The sequence below is a fragment of the Megalops cyprinoides genome, chromosome 1 (genome assembly GCF_013368585.1).
Source record: "Megalops cyprinoides isolate fMegCyp1 chromosome 1, fMegCyp1.pri, whole genome shotgun sequence".
Classification (NCBI taxonomy): domain Eukaryota; kingdom Metazoa; phylum Chordata; class Actinopteri; order Elopiformes; family Megalopidae; genus Megalops; species Megalops cyprinoides.
The window spans coordinates 56,713,918-56,733,942 of record NC_050583.1 but is presented as its reverse complement, the minus strand read 5'-3'; the positions used below and the strand labels follow the sequence as shown (position 1 = coordinate 56,733,942).

The following is a 20,025-nucleotide window of genomic DNA, read 5'->3' as shown; positions in this document are numbered from 1 at the left end:
AGTGGAGGCAAACGTTGATGTGTCAGGACGTGAAATGTGGGTTCATACCTGAGCTGTTTGTGGCTGCCGAGGGCCTACTGCCAGGGGGAAAGCACTCTTCCACTGTAAGGCTTCTTGGGTTTCTTTGCTTGTGACATTCTAAGCACTTTGGTTTAGATTCCCCATCCTAAACAAGCCACTCTCAAGGCTATTCCTGGGCCCTTTTTCACCTCCTCCTCAAATCACTAAAAAGGTCAAGTTACCCACGTTAAGTCTGGAATGACTCACATGAGATTTTACACTTAATTTCCAAAAATGTGACACGCTACTGGCTAAAAAAAAAAAAAAAAACCTGTAATAGATACTGGATAGCAATCTGAAAATATCCTAAACCAACCAATATGAAGAGAAACAAAAATGGTTTAGATCATTTTGCGTTTGTATAATGTTAGCTGATTTTTTTTCTTCAGTAGAATGCACAACTACTGACATGATCAATCAAACCTCTCCACAGAACCTTTGCATATTATTAGAATGATAAAACTCTAGTTAGCTAGTCTTGCTTCCAGTAACATCTAATGTCCTTTCAGGAAAGCAAGAACCTTTCACTTTTACGTCTGAAAACACCTGCCTGACTGAGAAGAGAAGCCGCAGGTGGTCTTTCCTGGTGCTAACACTGTGACACCGTACTCTGAACACGTATGCATTACATACAAGTACATGAATGCTGATACCCGGTATTGTTTAAAAACTGCAAATTTATCAATCTATTTTTTTTTGAAAGGTTTAAACATTTCCCATTTATGTAGGGTGGGCCACTTTACCATCATTTACAATCCACATATACCTTCTCATGCTAAATCTTTTCATCTGAAGGGTTTTCTATTTAAAAAAAAAAAAAAACCTGTTGGGCTGATAAAACATGACCACGGGGAAAAAAATATCTCAAGCTCCCCTCTGCCATGATAGAGAGAACAAGCCACTAAAAACCAAGCTGATAATAAAGGTAGAGAAGGAAAGCCAGAGAACACCACCGTTTTAGCAATTCCACAGCTTCACAACGAACGTTCACATCATTCTGTGCAGCAAAGCAATATTAATTCACAGTACCTTTGTTTTTTTCTTTTAAAAATAAATAAATACAAAAAACCCTTCAAGTAAACAAAGATATAAATAAAAACTCTGGTCTGTGAGAAGTGTCTCAGTGGATTTGGAGGTCCCCCGCGGTCGACTGTCACCTGAGATCCAGAACCATCGTTTTCGTGTCCTTCACGACAACATGCCTACAGACCTGCAGACAGAGGGCAAGGGGGGGGGTCACTGCCTGAACTGCTGCGTTCCACATGCATCTGAACAGGGTTGCCAAATTTTCAGATTGTCTGTGCAGGGTTTTGAAAACTCATGCCAGGCAGTGCTGTCCCCAGCTGCACTCTTTGTAGAGAGCGCAGCGTTGATGCCTGTGCTTGTGCATCCGTTTCACATATTACACGTGTTTATTCAAATTCTTCATGAATAAACATACTCATTCTTCTAATCCCACTATTACATTGTATGTGTTTTTTTTTTCAGGAACAAATCCCCTTTCTGTATAAGTTTATTATCAGTACAGTACAGTATCCTCAGATATCCCCATTGGTGGGGATCCCAAGAAAATATCCCCCTTGAAAGGAAGGGGTCTCCTGTCTATCAAATCACTCTTTCCCTGTCCCACACGGGGTAACAGGCTAATCACGGTTCACGCTGCTGGTCACTTACACTGAACAATGGAGGGTCCTTGGAGTGGGGGTGAAAGCCCTTCATTCGGCAGCCTGCCACCTCTCCCATACCCGAGCTGGTCAACCTGAAGACCCCAGTGCTAAAGGCCACAGACAGGAGAACATTGAGTCACACACACACACACACACAGTGCAATTCAGCACACGGCGGTGGTCTACCGCTTTGTGGCTGAGCTGTTGTTGCTCCTAGACACTTCCACTTGACAATAATAGCACTTACAGTTGACCGGGGCAGATCTAGCAGGGCAGAAATTTCACGAACTGACTTGTGGCAAAGATGGCATCCTATGACAGTGCCACGTTTAAAGTCGCTGAGCTCTCCAGTACGACCCATTCTACTTCCAGGGTTTGTCTATGGAGATTGCACGGCTATGTGCTTTATTTTATGCACCTGTTAACAATTGGTGTGGCTGCAACACCTGAACTCAATAATTAGGAGGGGTATCCATATACTTTTGGCCATGTAGTGTATGTCTTAATATCCCTGCATGACAGGAAGAATGCTGATCCCAATAAAAATCAACTAAATATGATGTAACACTGGCGGTCCAGAAAAAGGAGCATCTCATAGGGCAATAGGATTCCTATGGCAAGACCTATGGGTGACCAGATGTAGTCATGCATTAAATTCTAGATGTCCTGCATTGCTTTGAGGAAAATCAGGAGTAGGATGTTACTGTCCTTTAGTGGCAAATGTCACTGAAGCCAGAAAATCTCCAAATACAGCTCTGCACATCACCAAGGTATCTGAGTTTCATACATTGAATTTTAACAAGTGTTACTATTTTATTTCTTACAGTTTTGAGTTTTTCATTGCATGCTATAATACGTTGATGCCATAATAATAATACTTAAATAATTGAAAAAATGTAACACTTGTTTAAATTTGTTATTGAAAATTAAGGACAAAACCGCACTGCAGTTAGATTGAATTTAGGCCTTTATGTTCCTAAGTTTAGCTGTATGGCAGCTGGGAGATGTTTATGTCTCCCATGCAGATTACTCTGTACTTCTCTGAGAAGCTCATTTAGACCTGAACTGCAGTGTTAGGTGTCCTGTTAAACACGCACACTGTCTGGGCCATGCACCCGGGACGGCCCTGTTTCTTGCAGAGCAGGTGCGACCGGAAACAGACAGGGGGGTCGGACTCACTCGTTGTGCTTGGGAGAGCACACAATGGCGATGGCCTCGGGCAGCATGAGCTGATAGGAGCAGTGTGTGTGAAGATCCACGCTGGAGAGGAACGCTGTCTGCGTCGGGTGCGTCTGTTGGGGGACCACAATGACGTCTCTCGTTACACTCTCAGACCCGCGCCTAGTACTTCTCAGACTACACTATGAGTGTTCCGTGGGCTACCAGCAGTGCTATGAATAACTGAACTATTGTATCCATTTGAAGTCGGTTGCCATAGTGAACGCTTTACAAATAATGCACCACAGCCAGGTGAAGATTTGATTATACAAACACAGGAGCAACTCTCAGCACCATGTTCCAACCATTTCAACAATGCAGACAAACCTCTCTTCTTCTTAACACCTGTGCTGCGTGCTTCTCTATGTCTAAAATCACGTACTTACAATATTGACCTACACATCCACTGTGATTCTTCTTTTCTTACATTACGGAGGTCATACATCTTCTACATAACATCAGATAATTCAGAGGAGCAAACAATAAATACTTTCTGCAGTCAAAAAGGCAGTTTCTCAGGTCACCGCTATGAACGTGCAGCCTGGGCTGGAGGCGGTTCTTTTCTGTGCTCAGACAGGCCGGAGGAAGACGACTCACGTGAATCCAGCCCAGGGTCAGAAGGTCATGCTGGTCCTGGAAGCTGAAAAGCTCCTCCACATTCTCCATGTCGCAGTAGTCTGGGCCGGCAGTTTGCTTGGGCACGATCACGTGGGTCAGCACAAACTCGTTATGGGTCTGCGAAAACCAAAACAACAGCTGCTCGGTTTTTGTTTTTCAAATAAAGTCCTCCCACTCCCCTTCCCTCAGGGACCCATATTCTATTCCACAATACACAATACCCAGCAAGAGGAAAAATCACCACCTTCCCCAAGCCATCCTATTCCCTCCCGCTAGCATTACAGCTCACAGGATACATTTACAGAGAGCAAGTCCTCCCACCCACACGTATACTATAATTGTTATCATCATAATTGGCCAACGCTGCGGTATTTGTAGTAGTAGCAGGAATACAAGTCAATATGAACCAAAAACTCTGCCAAAAACTGCTCTGCCCAAATCGTTGATAAACAACAAATAAATATACAGATTCTGTTGTGCAGAATGTTCAGGCTCCTTCTCCGCTGCAGAAGCACGCAGCTGTTATGGTATTCTAAATGAATCAAAGCATTTAGTAAATCCTAAAACATTGCATTACACTCTGATACTCCTCTTGTGGGCACCAACAGGAATGTAAAGAGGTTTCTGGCACATTCTGAAAAAGGATTTGAGTTTCTCTCTCACCAGCTTTCCACAGAGAACGCCACAGGTCTCAATCCCCCGAGCTGTATTGGCATCTGCCAGGAGCAGAAACTTGTAGGTCAGGTCCCTGGGAATCACCACACGTCTCAAGCCCTCTACACGCTGATCTGCAGAGGAACACAAAGCCACGGGCTTTTTAATTTTTTTTCTTCAGCTTTCAGCAAACGTCAATAAATTTTTGGCGGTGAAGCCCAGGGGCAGTGTGTGAATGGACATGCCAAGAACGCACACACTCAGTGGCGGTTTCAAGACCGATTTATGAATGCACGTTCTCTCCAAACCAGCCCTTTCCATTGCCTTTTATTCTCATATAAAAACACCCTTTTAAAGAAAAAAATCTGCACTTAACGCGCAGTAAGGGCCTTATGTGCATTTTTCACAAAAACTCAAAAACAGTTATTATTATTGAGATAGTTCACAACAAAAAGAAAGAAGTGGTCGAGTAGACACCCTTCACAAACGAGCCTGTAGGTTTGTTGCTGCTTCGAGACTCACTCTGTATAGCGCCCAGCGTGGCCGCTGGTTTTGTTACAGGGGCAGGCTGCTTGTTGCGGTTTGGATCGAGGCGGACGTGGTTTTTAGGTGGCTGCGTCAAACAGGACCCGTCTGTTTGTTCGGGCACTTTGGGGACGGCCTCCTCCTTCCTGTTGGCCAGCTCCTGCCTGCGCAGCTGGTCCTCGAAGTAGCGGAACTGCTCTGATTCAATCTGCATCCTGCGCAGCCGGGCCACGCGTTGCCGCTCCTCCTCCAGCAGCGACAGCCTCTGCAGCTGCTGGCCGCAGCCTTCCGCAGCCTGGCTCTGTGCACAGACAACAGGGTTCATCTGCTGTCGAACAGCTTCAGAGTGTTGCTGCCTTGCTAACACACACACACACAGTTAACGTGCTGCCATGTTGATTCAACATAATGAATTCGCCCAAATTTATGGATAGCAAAATACCTAGAGGCTGAGTGTTATGCTGCCCTCCGCAGCCTGGCTCTGCACACAGACAACAGAGCCACCCAAATTTATGTTTATGATTTTTGTGTCTCCTGTATAACCATTTTGGATCCTTAGTACAATGCTATAATTCTAATGAGCACTCCTCACTGTATTTCATTCTATTAAAAAACATTCACAAATTATAAATAGGACTTGCATGATCAGATAAAGAAATGTGACATTAACAACACATCAATTAATAAAAAAAATGCTGTGAGTAGCACTTACAACAGTCTGAAAGTAAAAACAAATTAACTGAACAGCTGAGAAATACTGAAGCCCAGTGGTGCTTACACCTAAAGAAGACCTTAATGCCTTCATATGTAACTAGCGTGAGTAGGTGTTGGACTAACACTTGGCTTAGTTCTGCAAATAGCCACCAGCCTTACAGTTAATCTGATTTGGGTGTGATGTAAATTGTAGACTACTCACCTGGTTCTTCAAATACTCCATGTGTTCTTTATTGTACTTCTCATGAAGAAGCTTTTTCAATTGATCCTTTCTTGGAAATGCGACATCTTGCAATTTCTGGGAACAACAAAGATGAGAGCAAAGTGAAAACAGCAAAATAGACTCCAAATTTAATTTTCATTATATGATCAAATTAATCAACTAACTGTTATTATGGCAATTAATACAAAATGAAAATAATATAAATTCCAAGATAACACAAGCACACACCAGCAGCCAATAATTCCCAAAAACCTATCAAAAGAACTTCAATGACGTGAGTCTTTTGAGGAGTTCAGTCTTCTTGTTCCAGATGACCACCTTATTTGGAATGAGGCTGAGTGTTATGCAAAAATCGGGAACATTTTAGCGTTTCGGTCATGTTTGTGAGGCCAACTTGATCCCTTGCTGTGGTCAGGCAGGTTGAACACAGGCTTTTGTTACTGTGTCGCTGACAACTGCTTAATCTTTGGTGTGAATCGTGACACGCATAATTAATTTGGCACAGGGCCACGATAAGACGCTGACCTGAATCCTCAGAAAGTGGCAGCACTGCATTACACCCAAACTTCTTTGAGGCCTCTCCCGCCGTCACTGGGTGGGCTAATTTTGCGCGATGCTAATCAGATTGCCATCGGGATAAGAAGCCCTGGTTTACCTTCATTATGACCTGCTTCTCCGGAACGCTGCACTGCTGGTAGTCCCGATGGCTGGGGAGTTTCTCTACAAACAGCCTGAAAATCAAAAGCATCCAGTAAATCATCCAGTAATGAGACAGCAGTTTAGAGCACTCCATTTTCATCTACAATGACCTCATTTCAGAGTTTTCGCATTTGTCTTGATGGGATTTGATTGTTTGATTATTACGCGTTTAATTCTTGGTAGCGGGCATTGTAGCAGTGGATGTAATGGATTGCTTAGGATAAATACTTCCTGATTCTTACTCCCCAGCTATATACAGAATATAGAATATAATATTTAGCTGGTCCTGCAATCTATTGGGATTGTCTTATAGAAAATGTTAGCTAGTTACAGGTGTAGCTACAGAAATTCTTCTGTGACATTACTGGGCGAAAAGCATGGAACATCTTTACAGCAACCTCTGCCGGAAGCATACGGGAGCGGTGGGGGGCGGCTGGTGTCGGTCTTACGTGATGAATTTGTTGTAGAGGACGAAGGCGTTCTCCAGGCTGCCCTCCTCCAGGTAGACGGCCGCCATGCGCTCCATCTCCACGCCGGAGCGGAAGTAGCGCCGCGGGGTGATGTCCTCATTGATCTCAATGCTGCAGCCCATCTTGCTCAGGGCCCGGACGCGCTCTACCGCCGACAGACTGACGTCAGTGTGGTCCGGTTCCGCCGCCAGCTTCTTCTGCAAGGGGAGAGCACCCCCACCCCCCCAGAGCCCGTTACTGCCAGAGCAGTACCCCTCCCACCCCCCAACCCCCACCCCCACACACACACCAACCTAAAACTACCCCCCAGGATGTCACATGACAGCTGTGCTTCATGGGCCCTGTTCACTCCTCACAGGCCCGCAGAGCCACACTGAGAGCTGACCGGAAAAGCGAACTGTGCCCACGCTTTGCAGCCCTGTTTGACACATACTAATGAACCGATGGAGCCCCCCCCCTGCATCAGGTTACTAAGGAACGCCGGCTTCTTATTAGCATTCTGCGGTATGAAAGCAACAGGAAAGGGTCCCGCTGAGGCACTGATGCACATGGGAAGAAATCACAACCCGGCGAGTGTAATAAGAGACAAAATAGAAAAAAAAATCCCCCCGAGAACATCAGGATCCGAGACGCTGAGACGTGTGACGACTGCAGCCCTTGGCCCGCACAAGTGGGGGCTTTCATTGAGGCTGTGACGAGAACGCTCTCTGTATGATCTATTCATGAGAGCAGGCCGCTGAGTGTGGAGGGGCTTCACATCCGCTCCGCCCCTCCCTCCCTCTCCTGTGGCTGAGAAATGCGAATGGCCAGCCAGCTGTACTGGGAATACTAATGGGAGTGACTCAGAGGAGAGTGATTCTGACCCCCCCCCCCCCCTCACCGCGCCTCCAGTGCCCGCGCCCGTGCCCACGGTGCGGACCCTCACCAGTGCGCTGAAACTGAGACCCTGCTCCACGGTGTCCCTGGGCTGCAGGGTGGGGGGAGGATCCGATCTTCCCCATGCGTCCATCTGTCATTTCCCACAACGGTGCGCTCACTGAGGGTCCAGGGGATGGGAACTCGATCTCAGCTGATTAAGGTGGGGGCGGGGGGGGGAGAAAAAAGCAAGATCTCATGAGAATAACAGAATCAATACCTCCCTCCCACCCTTGCAAAACAACGCAGCACGCTGCGCCCGCCGCAAGCTTTAATCGACGACAGAAACGCAACGTAGACAACTTAGAGCTTTTGGCGTATTGTCTTTTTACCTCGTCTTATTCCCGAGAGCAGCATATTTTCTTTTCAGATCACAATGTTTTGTTTTTTTTTTTTTTTTACTCTTTAAATGCACACAAACACTTAACACGTACAGCTCCGGTACGTAGTTGATTTCACAATCTAGCGCATGATGTTACGTGTTGCATAAAGAAAAAAAAACGTGTTACAGTTGCTATGACAGCTTGTATCCATGCAGAGAAATATGATGACTCATGGATATCTTTTTATCTGGATGAAAAGGCAATGGAAGCCTTGGCTATTATTGGGGAAGGGGGCTGAGATAAATTGCACCAGTCTATTCCCAAATCATTTGCTGCGCTTTAAAAGACTGAAATATTGAATTTATCTCCCTGTAGGTTATTTCATTAAGTACACAGGAAAACTGTTCCTCCTTGTTGTAGATAGTGACATTCTAACTGATGCTACCGTAGCAACAGGCTGAGAAAATAATAAAGAAAGCATGTGCAGAATGTGTAGTATTGGTGCAATTCACACCTTGAGAAAGCATGATTGTGCTATAAAATGTAAAATGGTTGAATGGTTTGCATCCACCAGTAGTCAGCATGCATTTTACTGATTATATATATTTAATATATTGCATTGCATTACATTCATTTAGCAGACGTTCTTACCCAGAGCGACTTCCAGCACGATAGAACATGAATTTATCCATCCAAGATGAGCAACAGTGTCAGACCAGGCTAACAACAGTCACAGTGAGTGTGAGCATCACACTATTCAAGCCCTACAAAAAGTTAACTTGTCCAATCTGACTAGAAAAGGGAAGCCAAGTATACTACCACACATCACTCACTAGATCACAGAATCCAAAATTTTGAAACATGGGGGACAGACTCTCGATGAAAATAATGCTCTGTTGGCTAACAGGCCCATGGTGAATGAGGTAATATCTATTTGCATAAAAATTGGATAATGTATGAAAATTGGAAAATCAGATAATCTAGAGTTTGCCAATTGCTCGACATGCTCACTCTCCACTTACAACCAATTTGTGGCCATCTAAGACAATATACATAAGGACTATTACTAAAATTACGTCATGCAACTCAAAACTAATTCCTCTCTAGTGACCTCTGATGACATCATTACTTCATCTACAATACTTTCAATGGGAAAGTACTGGGTCATTTGGTGACTGATGTAAAGTCAAGCATGAAGTCAACACACCTTCAGTCAAACAAAGAGGGAAAACTAGGACATTCATAAAAGATTCCACTACATATAGCTGAGCTCAGTGTGTATGCACAGCGGAGAGATGCATCTCTGGTCATGGTAAGAATAATAATATTCCCCAAACTGTGTGACCTGGGTCATTTACACAGTGAGCTAATCATGACTTAACAGAGCAGCGCTTGCAAAGTTTGCTCATAGATCTCCACTCTGTCCAAACCATTTACTCATGCACCATGTAATCCTCTAAGACCCTGATATTAGCCCACAGTAGCAACCAGGCAGCATACCAGCCAGCCAGAGTCATTAACTGGGCATGCTTGATTTCACCGCTACGCTTCGGTGAATGGAGAAGAACGGAGCCCAAAACATTGTTTAATCGCAAGATCCGGGCTTATCACCCCTTTCACACTGTCTTCCAACAGCACCACACAACCGGAGCAAGAGGAGAATGGAAGGGCCTGTCAACAATCATTAAATTCTTACAAGTGATTATGCTCACTTGAAAATAAAGATCTGCATCACAACTGAACCAAAAACAGAAAACCGTGGCGATACTTTGTGAAAGCCACAAAGGATGTGCCTGCTGACACTTATGTCGAACTGAAATGGCCTAATCAAAATCTTGTTTATTATTCAGATATTTGTCCATGACACCAACCCCATTCATAAGGCTGAAAGCTCATACAGGATGTGAGACATATAATATGTAAGACGAAACCATTCAATGTTATTTGTTTTGATGATGGAGCAGAACTTCCTTGCAAAGAAATATTCATGATGCCAGCAGGGAAGGTTCACAATACTGAGAGCAGTTTTGCAGCATACCTTTAGAGTCATGTCATTGTGCTAGAGCTATACTGGAGCTCTACACCCATGACTTTTAATTGTCAGACCTGCTCATAATAAGCCAGTGATTTTCCTTACCATTAGTACGACATATCTGCCAATGGATCTATTCAACACACCTAAGGCTGCAACCATGATCTGCGCAGGGAGTGTTCACATCAACGGTAAAAGACAAACTGAAAATACGAGATTTCCCTGTGCTTGACCATCCTGCAGTCTTCATGCAGTTTTGAAGACTGAAGTGATGGTAATCGATTATAGAATTAAATATGGTTATTATCTACAAGTATACGTTGTATTATTATGCATGCTTACTATCTGAACGTATTGCCGTGAAGCCCACAGTATAAGTCTTATTGCCTCTGCAATAAGTACTAAAGTGTCATACCCTTGACTCTGTACTCAGATAAGACTGAACCATGTGAAGGAACCGAGATATAATTAAAGTACAGTAAGGCACCATTCAAACACTCCCCTTGAGCAGACTCACTCTTGATTCCAAAGGTTCAATTTATCACCAGTGTAAATAACCCATTAAGGTACTACGCCAGATTAGAATTTCATGGCCATGCAGTGACATGTTGAACCTCCATTTCTGCACACAGAAATGGAGGATGAGTTGTACATAAGTCATTCAAGTTATTCTAAATGAGCTGTACATAAGTCATTCAAGTTATTCTACACAGAGGTATGGATGTATGATCATTTTCTTAATACACGTCATAATGTATTATTATCATCATAATTATTACTTTTACATACCATGAACTGTGATGACTTGTTCTTGGTGAAAGGTGAAAAAACACCCTCTGTGTAGTATGACGTCACTCTTTCCGATTCTAAAGAGCAAATTCTACTTTATTTTGATCTAATAAAATGGCTTAACTTAGTGAGAAAAAGTGAGTTTCACTTCCTACTTAAGGCATGTTTCCTGTATGCGCACGTTACCTTACACGACTGATAAAATACCTATATTGATCCCAGTTTGGGGACTGGTTAAATGATTCGAATTATACTTATACAGTGTATATCTGGAGACTATAATTTACGTAATTGTGCGTTAAATACACATCGCTGTTCAATAAACATTCTCCTGCACACGTTGAACGGGGACTCAGACGTTAAATATACGTAGAACGCCAAATTAAGATATCGGGACTTCGGATTACATTCTAAATATTACCTAATTTAAATTGTACATATTAAAGGACTTGGTGCGCAATGTGTAAAATCGCGAACATACATGTACGAAATACTATGCGATTGGCTGTTTCGAGCATGTCCGCGCCTTTGAAATAGCTTTATTCTAACACTGACGAAAACGCATTCCTTCTGAAAAGCGTTAATTACGTTATATTACCAAAGCAACCCTCTGACAACACTAATGCAAATAGCTCGCATAGATTCGCATGTTGACACACACAGACGACATCTCCAGCTTCTTCCACTTTAGTAGTGAATAAAATAAATGAAAACGCTTACCGGTTATTCACCTGAGTCTGGTGCCTGTCCCATGCCTCGCATCCGTATCGTCACATGTAGCACATGCTAGAATTCAATGCAAAAAAGGAAACTCGCGTCAATAATAGGCACTGTTCTCTTATATCCAAACCTCGCGTTTTTGTTCGCCTTTGTGCTTCATAAAACCATTGTTCAAAATGAAAAGAGAATCGGAGGGCGAAACTTTACTACTGATAAAATGGCTGAAAGCTGTCTTTCAAGCCGAATATCCTATAAGGAAGGAGACACTACTACCTCAGCCTCCCAATGAAATCAGCGCAAATGCAACAGTGGTTTCAATGTAGGGATGTGCCAGATTAGGCGGGGGGAGGGGTTTTAAATCCACTGTACTAATCGACAACAGAATGCACAACACAACTACGACTACAAATGCTCTTATCCTCTAAAATTCATATTGATGTTCTACCACAAAGCGCGTCGACAGACCGCCGAACTAATGCTGTGCGTGTAACACAATGATGATGCAAGAATATGGCAGATGTAGGCTACTGGCTGTAAATAAGACTAAAATACACGCACATAGGTGTATGCCGGTTCCGTTCGGACACAAATCTGCAAATACTTTATCACAAGAACACTAATTTACATTTTAACAAAGCAAGATAAGAATTTATATTCAACACAGGCCTGTAATAAATTACATTTTTAAGTGGGGAAACGCACCCATAATTTGGAGGCATTTGTTCTAATCAGGCAGGATTTATCTTAAGTGTTCGAATGACCACTAAGGTGAAATGTCACTTTCTAAGTGACGACACTTTTGCGATTTGACGACGGTTTGATAAACGTGTACCACATTGTTGTATCCAGATATTGCAGACGTAAAAAGATGCTATATGTCACTATGCAACTTTTGCACTAGAGGGCGCACACTATCTAATGTTCGCATGTTCACGTCTGTGGTCAGCGGTGTTACGTAACAACCGCTGAAATTCACTACAGTATAAAATTGCTGTCTGTCATTCATCACTACATAGTTACTATTATAAACACGATAAAATAATACGTTTCAGACCTAATAGCCTAATTCAACACACACCCATTGTGGTTTGTTGTCTAATGCCGTGTTTTCGCTGTCTGAACAAAAATCGTCGTGGGCCTATTTGAGTGGCGATCTTTACTGGGCAGCCACAGAGAAAATTTCATGATCATATTTCATCGACGGTTCATTGGTCTTCCAAACCTCAGATTACTTCTCGAGGAACACTTAAAAAGCAGAAGCCCTTTCTAACATAGGTCTTTGGCATAGAGGTTACCCTGCCACTGCGGCAATATTTACTAACGAAAGGCAGACGTTCTACGAATAGAAAGGAAACATCAACATTATGAATTATTGTTCAGAATGATAGGTTAGGAACGGTCTTATTGAGCAGTCACTAGTCAACAACATCATCACAATGTAAAAAAAAATCTAGTTCCTCAGCCATGGGTTTACAGAGTTGGGGTCACTGGTAAAGACCAAACTGAGGGAAAAAAAAACGTTTAGTTAGACTGCTGGTCACTTTGTGACGTGATCACTGTTGGAACGCTGTGCCAATCATCTGAAGTGAACATAAAACCAAAATTCCACAGGTGTAGGCCTATTGTAGATGAGACACCTTTTTTTGAAAACTGAAATAATGTTACTTTTGAACAAGGCATAATCATATTAGCTGTGTCGATATCATGATTTCATGTCCCGAAATAACGAAACAAATAATCTGTAAAACAATCCCAGAAAAATCGTATTCCCGTCTACCTGTAGGCTATTATCACTCCATATTACATGTGAACAGTACTGACCTTCAGTATTAACAGTATTGTCTTCAAATGCAACTCGAAAAATGAGCCCTGAGCACAACTCCCCTACTACAGTACTTAAATAAGGTACACTTGGTCATAGGATTCTTGTGACAGTAGTCAACCGTGACAGATGACAATAAAATTTGAAATGGAAAAAATGAATAGATAAATGAATAACACAACGTCATAGCCTACTGTTTGAAACAGAATTCAAATAGTGAATGTTTGAACCCAATCATTTCCACCATATCATTTCACTGATGTTAGGCTTATGTCATCGTAAATCACAATTCCAAAAACTTTGAAGAGTAATAAGCAAATAAATAACTACAATAATTATAAACTGTGTTTAGATACTGGGGAACAATAGAAGACGTTATTTCAGAGAATGTTGTGTTATGTCAACATTGTGTTGTGTCAAATAAACGAAGTGGGACATACTTGAGGACATGAGCCAATAAAAAACTCCTCCCCCTTGCATAGGTGCGTTTCGCCACATCCTGTTTCACCTTAAGATTCGTAAACCTTGCACTGTTACTTGCTTGTCGGAACATGCTGGAACGCACTGTTGAAAACTTCTGCGATTCAGACTCAGTTATTCAGCAGAGGTTCGGCCTACGTCCTCTGTGGTTTCAACAGGTTTGCCGTATGCCTACCTGAAAAAAGGGATGATTTCGTTTCAATGACTCACCATTAAACGGATCTAAAGCCACACCCTCTGAAGGTTGGGACGACAAATGTAACTGGTACATCAAATGTTTGTTGGGTCTCGGAGCGTCTCATCGACGTGACAAATTTGTGTCTTTGAGTGTTCAGCTGTACGAAAAACGAACACTTTGAAAGGGGTCTTTGCTTACCGGCGAAGTTGCCAGGCATACTAAGAAGGCCAAAAAAAAAAAAAAAAAAGATGGGAATATTGTATTCGGAGGTATTGTATCACTTATTGCTGTGTTTTTCATTTGTATACAATGTTGGATTTAACGTGTAGGCAATTAGTGTAATTAGTGTACATTGGTTAAACTGCTTTTTAAAATAACAAATTAACTTGTAGACTTTGTTTAACTTCTGACTTGTTCTGAAGATGAAGCAATAACATTACTCACCACACAATAGAATAGGCGAAGTAGCCTAATTGATTTGTAGTGGTTTTGACAATGCTTGTTTTGAGTGAAACCATTTGAAAATCTTCGCCGCATTTTCTGCCTATTTTCAACTAAGGTGCGTTCTCGGTGTACCGGTTTAACAAGATTCCTTGGAAGGCAAGGGACATGTTAAGAGAAGACTTAACGCAAGCAAAATCCACTAGAATTGTAGAACTGGAGAACAGCTTTTCATGTTTTCATAATATAGAACTGCAACATTTCAGAACTGTGAATATTTTGTCAGGTATGGTGCTATAGTAAGGTTTATAGCTGGGCGGATATAACAGGCCCGAGACTAGCTAAAATGAGTGTGCTGTGTGGTCGTTGAGAATATAGTCGGCATGTGATGGTAAGGGTAAATAGAACATGTTTAATATGGTAAACGTTTGAAGGCTGGAGATAATATCACGTATGGTAAGGCTGTTTTATTACTGATTGTCAATTTTTATTAAGCAATCTCTCTTGCTAGAAATGAACTATTTTGCAAAATAAAATTGCCTTTGATTTGGGATGTCAATAGAGGGAAGGAGACCTTCCCTGAGGCCATTCCAAGTGATACGCCACAGGAGGTGCAAATACACTGGAAATTCCTACTGCCCGCAAGGAGTAGGTCTTATGGGAAAGTAGAGTGTGGACACTGAGGGCCAAGCGTTTACATAGCTAGCTATCTAACAAGTAGTGAAAACATAAAAGCAATAATTGGAAAACAGGATTTTAAATCTCAGAATTAAAAATGTGTGTACACCCTACTTGGCTCCTGTCTTGGTTAGGGAAATTGAATGAATTTGACAAGTTTTATTGTATTCTCAATGTGAACGGTCCAGTAATAACCTCCAAAGCACAGAATGCAACAACAGGGATGGTAGATATGCATCGTGTGAACTTATTTATTATCAGCCTATTGAAAGACAAAACCATCTGATGGGACACTGTGGCTTTGCCTTTGTATCCAGTGACAGTGTCTATAATTGAGACTGCCAGCAAGGCTATGCAGCTACAACAAACAAATGTATGAAGCTGTGTCTGTATTTAGTTTCTTCAGGTGAAGTTAGTTGGTGCATAAATCAATGTTGGAAGGAGTCAGACTTCATGGTTGTTGTGGTTATGTCTGTAGGAAACCCCCAGTAATGGCTTATCTCACAGGTCTGCAGAGGTATGGGGTACAGGTGTTTCCAACTTGCAGTATGGTGAATGATATGCTTACTGTCCCAATAATGGAAAGAAAGACCCTCCAAATAATATTTTGTATATTATTCTCATTAAATTTAACAACAAAATTCAATGAAGAATAAAATATGTTTGTACTCATTGTAAACACAGACAAATTTATTCCTGTACAGGGCCTAACTTACTATCCCCTTGCCATACCCCAAACACTAAATGTAGTTTAAGCTTTTATCACAATGTCCTCACGCCAGTATCAGGAATAGGAATGGGCTAACAGCTGTATGTTGGATAATGGTGGTTGTACTGGGTGAAGGATTTGAGAAAGCATATGCGCACTGCATTGAAATAAAATCCATTTAAGTTTATAATGTCGTTTTCTTTGTATGTGTGTTTGTACCAAATAACATTTTTGGTACGTATTTGGAAAATTGAACAAACTGAATTCAAAGCACTCTACTTGCAGAAACAGTGCAGCAGTTATGGTCACCAACACTGATCTCACACTAACACACACTAACAACACCACGTTGTTATTGTCATTGTTGGACTTTGCTTGTCTTACGGCTGTTGACAGAATCTGGCAGGAAGAAAGAGATGTAGACATTTTTGCCCTCTCAGTTTTCTTACAAAATTCACTGTTATTTATGAAATTCCAAAGGCAAACTTTAATCTGCCTGTTCATTTTCTGAGGGAGTTTAGGATTTTTTTAAACAGAGGACACTATTGTTTTACTCCCCACAAGTTCTCACATGCCAGAGAAGAATGTACATGTGGTAACCATCTAGGTGAAACTGTTTATTGTTCTGTGTGCCAGACAGCAGGTGTTGGGCATGATTTTTGGGAGATGGCCATACTCCCAAGGCTTTACAGACTGGCACTGGTAAATGCCACAGAATCAGTTACCCTGCCCATCTTAGTGTTTATCTTATTCTTTCTATGTTCTTAAAATATTTAACAACAGAAACGTCATGTGTCCTTACTGAAATTCATTTCTCCTGTTTCCGGTTGTTTTCTTCCTTATCCTCCACTATTTAGCTGTTGGCTCTTGACATTGCCAGATTTGTCTCTGATTGGACACGCTTATTAGTTGTGATTGTGTGTACAATATTTATTCTGTGACCTAGGTCCAACAACACCCAATGTGGGTGTATTTTGTATTTTTTACAGATGTCATTAGCTTTTCCCTCCATTTACTTAGTCATCTTCAATTTGGCACTTTTTGTCAAGCGTGGACTGTAACAGCACGTGAACTGCTTGGTTACAAAACCTTCTACAACATTGCTTCATAAAGCACAAGTTTGGGTCATGTGTCTGCGTAATACCTCCCACAGCCCTCGGTCATAGGTGACACTCATTACTACCACCATACACATTTTTTTTCCACAAATCAGTAACTTCTGACTGTAATCACTTATTTATCTCATATTTGACAGGTTTTAAATGGTTCTGTCATCTGCAGATTTCTAATCAAGATTCATGCACATCTTTTAGTAATTAACTAATTTGACTAATATTTCCCCACATCACTCAAGCTTAGTTTCTAAATGTAGCCTTGTCCAGATCTCAAGTCACCAGCCGTTCAGCTTGAAAGCCCTCCGATAGCCTGCAACCTCTGGTATCCGTTGTGTTTTTATTGCGTCTTGGTTTGAGGTATCCCAACAATGCTTTGAAGTGTCTAAAACATGTGAACAGAAGAGTATAACCTTAATGCTTTTTCAAACAGTTGATATTTCTCATCTGTTTCTGTGTTGTTTCTCTTTAGCCCATCTGCCAGGCAGCTTATGACAATGACATCCACCGGGTGTACCGTCTACTCGTCTCAGATGGCAAGAATTTAAATGTTCAAGATAAAATTACAGGAGACACACCCATCATAGCCGCCAGCAGACAGGGGAACACCAGGATAGTCGATTACCTCCTGCGTCAAAATGCAGAAGTCGCCATCCGGAACAAGGTAGTGGCCCGAAACGAGTGCTGGTTCGATGTTGCTCGTGCAAGCGGGCTGAGTTTTTTCATTCGTTTCGCTACGAAGCAAATGTCCCTGCATTATTTATGATGCAGAATCAGTCAACCTTAGATGAGCTCTGCAGCACAGAATGTTTTGGCACATGTTAATGAGAGCATTGAAGGACCAAGCCAGGATGAGTCACTCATGAAACGTGTGGCCCTAACTGTTCATGTATTCTGTCCACAGAAGCAGAGGACATGCTTGCACTATGCTGCGAAGAAGACGTTCTCTCTCCTGGATTACCTGATGATTGCTATTCTGATGCCCATTTTATTAATTGGATACTTCATCATGGTACGCTTACGAAAGATAGCAGTGATGCAGACAGTGGTGTTTAATATGCTCTTTGCCTCAGTTTCCAAGTAAATGCCAAGGTGGTTCCTCTGAATACTCCCTTTAGAGTCATGTGGAATACTGAAAGGCTATAAGTATTAGCCTCTTTTTTTCTGGATAACCTGTGCTTCTGAAATTACAGTTAGTGAGCATGTAGAGGATTCTAAAAATACACATCACTTAAGTGCTGGATTAAAGTACACTTTCCCTATGTTGCGGCAAGGGCAAGTTGACCACCTGGTGCAACAAGCTTTTAGGAAAATGTGACCGCAGTTGAATCACTTCAGCTGTTGGTAAATTCATTCTGTTCTCCCCTTTTTAAACAGGAGGAAAAGCTGAGAAAGAATGTTAATTTGATGAAGGTGGTTCTGAGCAGCAAGGTGAACATTGATGCTGTAGACTACGTAAGTACTCGGCATTCGGTGTAACCGTTTTCTGTACTGGAGGTTTGCTTTCCTTGATATAACAGTATGGAAACCATTAGTGGTTAGACCAGTCAGTGAACATCAATGTGGGAAGCTACACCAAATGAATGTTCCATTGACCTTTTCCTTTATTGTTTCTATTGTGCTTTTCAGAAAGGGAACACCGCGCTTCATTATGCCTGTCAGAGAAAAAGTCACCGCATTGTCCCGCTATTATTGGAGAAAAATGCAGACATTTCCATAAAAAACAAAGTAAGCCTTAGTTTACTTCCCGTATTGCATGAAATTTGTTTTGCATTTGCTTAAATTGATTTTAAGACATTTCTTTGTCTTTCTATGTCACTTGTTTCAGGATGGTGAGACTCCATTGGATATTGCACGGAGGTTAAAATTCATCAAGATTGTAAAAATGCTGAGGAAATCAGACTGAAAGCAGTAATGAGAGAAGGATGGGAATGTTTTACCCATGGCAGCACTGTCCCCATCAGGGCGTCTTTGAACTGCAAGAGGGAAGATTATAAGTCAAGTGCATGAATTTGGGTTGCTGAAAGTGCCTTGCTATTCAAGGAGACTGACCTCTCACTTCGAAACATGATACACATACGAGTTACACACATAAAATTTGATTTGTTTCACAGTATTATTCTCAGACCTGCCATTTGAGAAATGATCAACTCAGCCTCCACGTCCAACTACTTCTATAGTTGTCTTTAGTCCACGGTTAGATTATTGTTACTGCAAAAAGTTATTGCACCCTGCCGAACAATATTTTTACACAATTGTATTTAATGAAAGCACGTATGTAAACACTATTTAAGTTAAGCACTTAATTTCCCATGTGGATGTGGCTCTTTGGTTGCACTTCACCGCCGAGGCAAAGTGAAGACACAGAAATGACTCATAAGTGTGAGCCAACATTCCTCTATGAATGCGTGCTATGAGTTTTTAGATGTTGTGATTGTATCAGATTGTCTTTTTCTATACTGCAGGATGTGCAGAAGCTTTAATAAATAACACTGACATAATGCCACCGCTTCACTTGCCCAGCATATGAACAGAGTGCAGACAAGGGAGTAGGTTTTGAAGGACGTCATTAGTAGTTTGTGAACACAAACACACACACTAGGGATTGTTTGTGCTATTTGCCCATGAGGATATTAACTAGAGCTACACACCTCATTGGTGATAGAGACCTTAATTACCTGTGGCTGGTGAAAATTACACTCAGTGTTATGGTATTAGCATATGAAGCTAGTACGGTATCCTGGTGGGTGGCTTCGTGTCCTCTGCCTTCGTGTCAGTACCTCCAGGACTGCAATACATCGCAATCGCTTCACTCATAACTGATTTGGATGTCTTACACCAAACTGTCTTCTTGGTCTTTGTCTTCCAAAGACAAATAAAAACCTAGATGCAAATAACAGGAACATAAATATAAAGCATTGATGCTCCTGTTGTTCTGTTAATCATTTCATGGGTACTCCTGAGAGGCTGAAAGATGA

The 20,025-nt window shown here is 41.9% G+C and overlaps 2 protein-coding genes across 3 annotated transcripts; one reads left to right on the top strand and one right to left on the bottom strand.

The window, feature by feature from the left end:
• Window positions 1–1,136: 1,136 nt before the first annotated feature.
• stambpl1 (STAM binding protein-like 1) lies at window positions 1,137–12,052 on the bottom strand. 2 transcript variants are annotated; one of them, XM_036532032.1, is made up of 12 exons: window positions 11,901–12,052; window positions 11,628–11,693; window positions 7,774–7,917; window positions 6,828–7,045; window positions 6,335–6,410; window positions 5,659–5,754; window positions 4,740–5,043; window positions 4,227–4,351; window positions 3,543–3,680; window positions 2,907–3,019; window positions 1,735–1,834; window positions 1,137–1,270 (listed from the first exon to the last, which is right to left on the bottom strand). In XM_036532032.1, the coding sequence occupies exons 3-12, from the start codon at window positions 7,855–7,857 to the stop codon at window positions 1,214–1,216; spliced, it is 1,311 nt and encodes a 436-aa protein (XP_036387925.1). In that variant the 5' UTR covers window positions 7,858–7,917; window positions 11,628–11,693; window positions 11,901–12,052; the 3' UTR covers window positions 1,137–1,213. The 2 variants fall into 2 exon arrangements, with proteins under 2 accessions (XP_036387925.1, XP_036387916.1); XM_036532023.1 differs by having other exon boundaries at window positions 11,628–11,912.
• A 1,927-nt stretch (window positions 12,053–13,979) lies between these two features.
• On the top strand, window positions 13,980–19,899 carry ankrd22 (ankyrin repeat domain 22). Its single transcript, XM_036531211.1, has 6 exons — window positions 13,980–14,376; window positions 17,520–17,711; window positions 17,952–18,059; window positions 18,425–18,502; window positions 18,677–18,775; window positions 18,876–19,899. Exons 1-6 carry the CDS (start codon window positions 14,356–14,358, stop codon window positions 18,951–18,953), a joined length of 576 nt encoding a protein of 191 aa, XP_036387104.1. The 5' UTR covers window positions 13,980–14,355; the 3' UTR covers window positions 18,954–19,899.
• Window positions 19,900–20,025: the final 126 nt, after the last annotated feature.

What these genes read in the sequence shown, in the direction of transcription:
- stambpl1 (XM_036532032.1), bottom strand. Translation starts at nt 7,857, where the DNA reads ATGGACGCATGGGGAAGATCGGATCCTCCCCCCACCCTGCAGCCCAGG. An exon ending in CTCTACAACAAATTCATCAC is followed by an intron (nt 6,411 to 6,827) that starts GTAAGACCGACA and finishes TTTGATTTTCAG; the next exon opens with GCTGTTTGTAGAGAAACTCC. An exon ending in AGGACCCTCCATTGTTCAGT is followed by an intron (nt 1,271 to 1,734) that starts GTAAGTGACCAG and finishes CTCTGTCTGCAG; the next exon opens with GTCTGTAGGCATGTTGTCGT.
- ankrd22 (XM_036531211.1), top strand. Translation starts at nt 14,356, where the DNA reads ATGGGAATATTGTATTCGGAG. An exon ending in ACATTGATGCTGTAGACTAC is followed by an intron (nt 18,503 to 18,676) that starts GTAAGTACTCGG and finishes TGTGCTTTTCAG; the next exon opens with AAAGGGAACACCGCGCTTCA. An exon ending in ACATTTCCATAAAAAACAAA is followed by an intron (nt 18,776 to 18,875) that starts GTAAGCCTTAGT and finishes CACTTGTTTCAG; the next exon opens with GATGGTGAGACTCCATTGGA.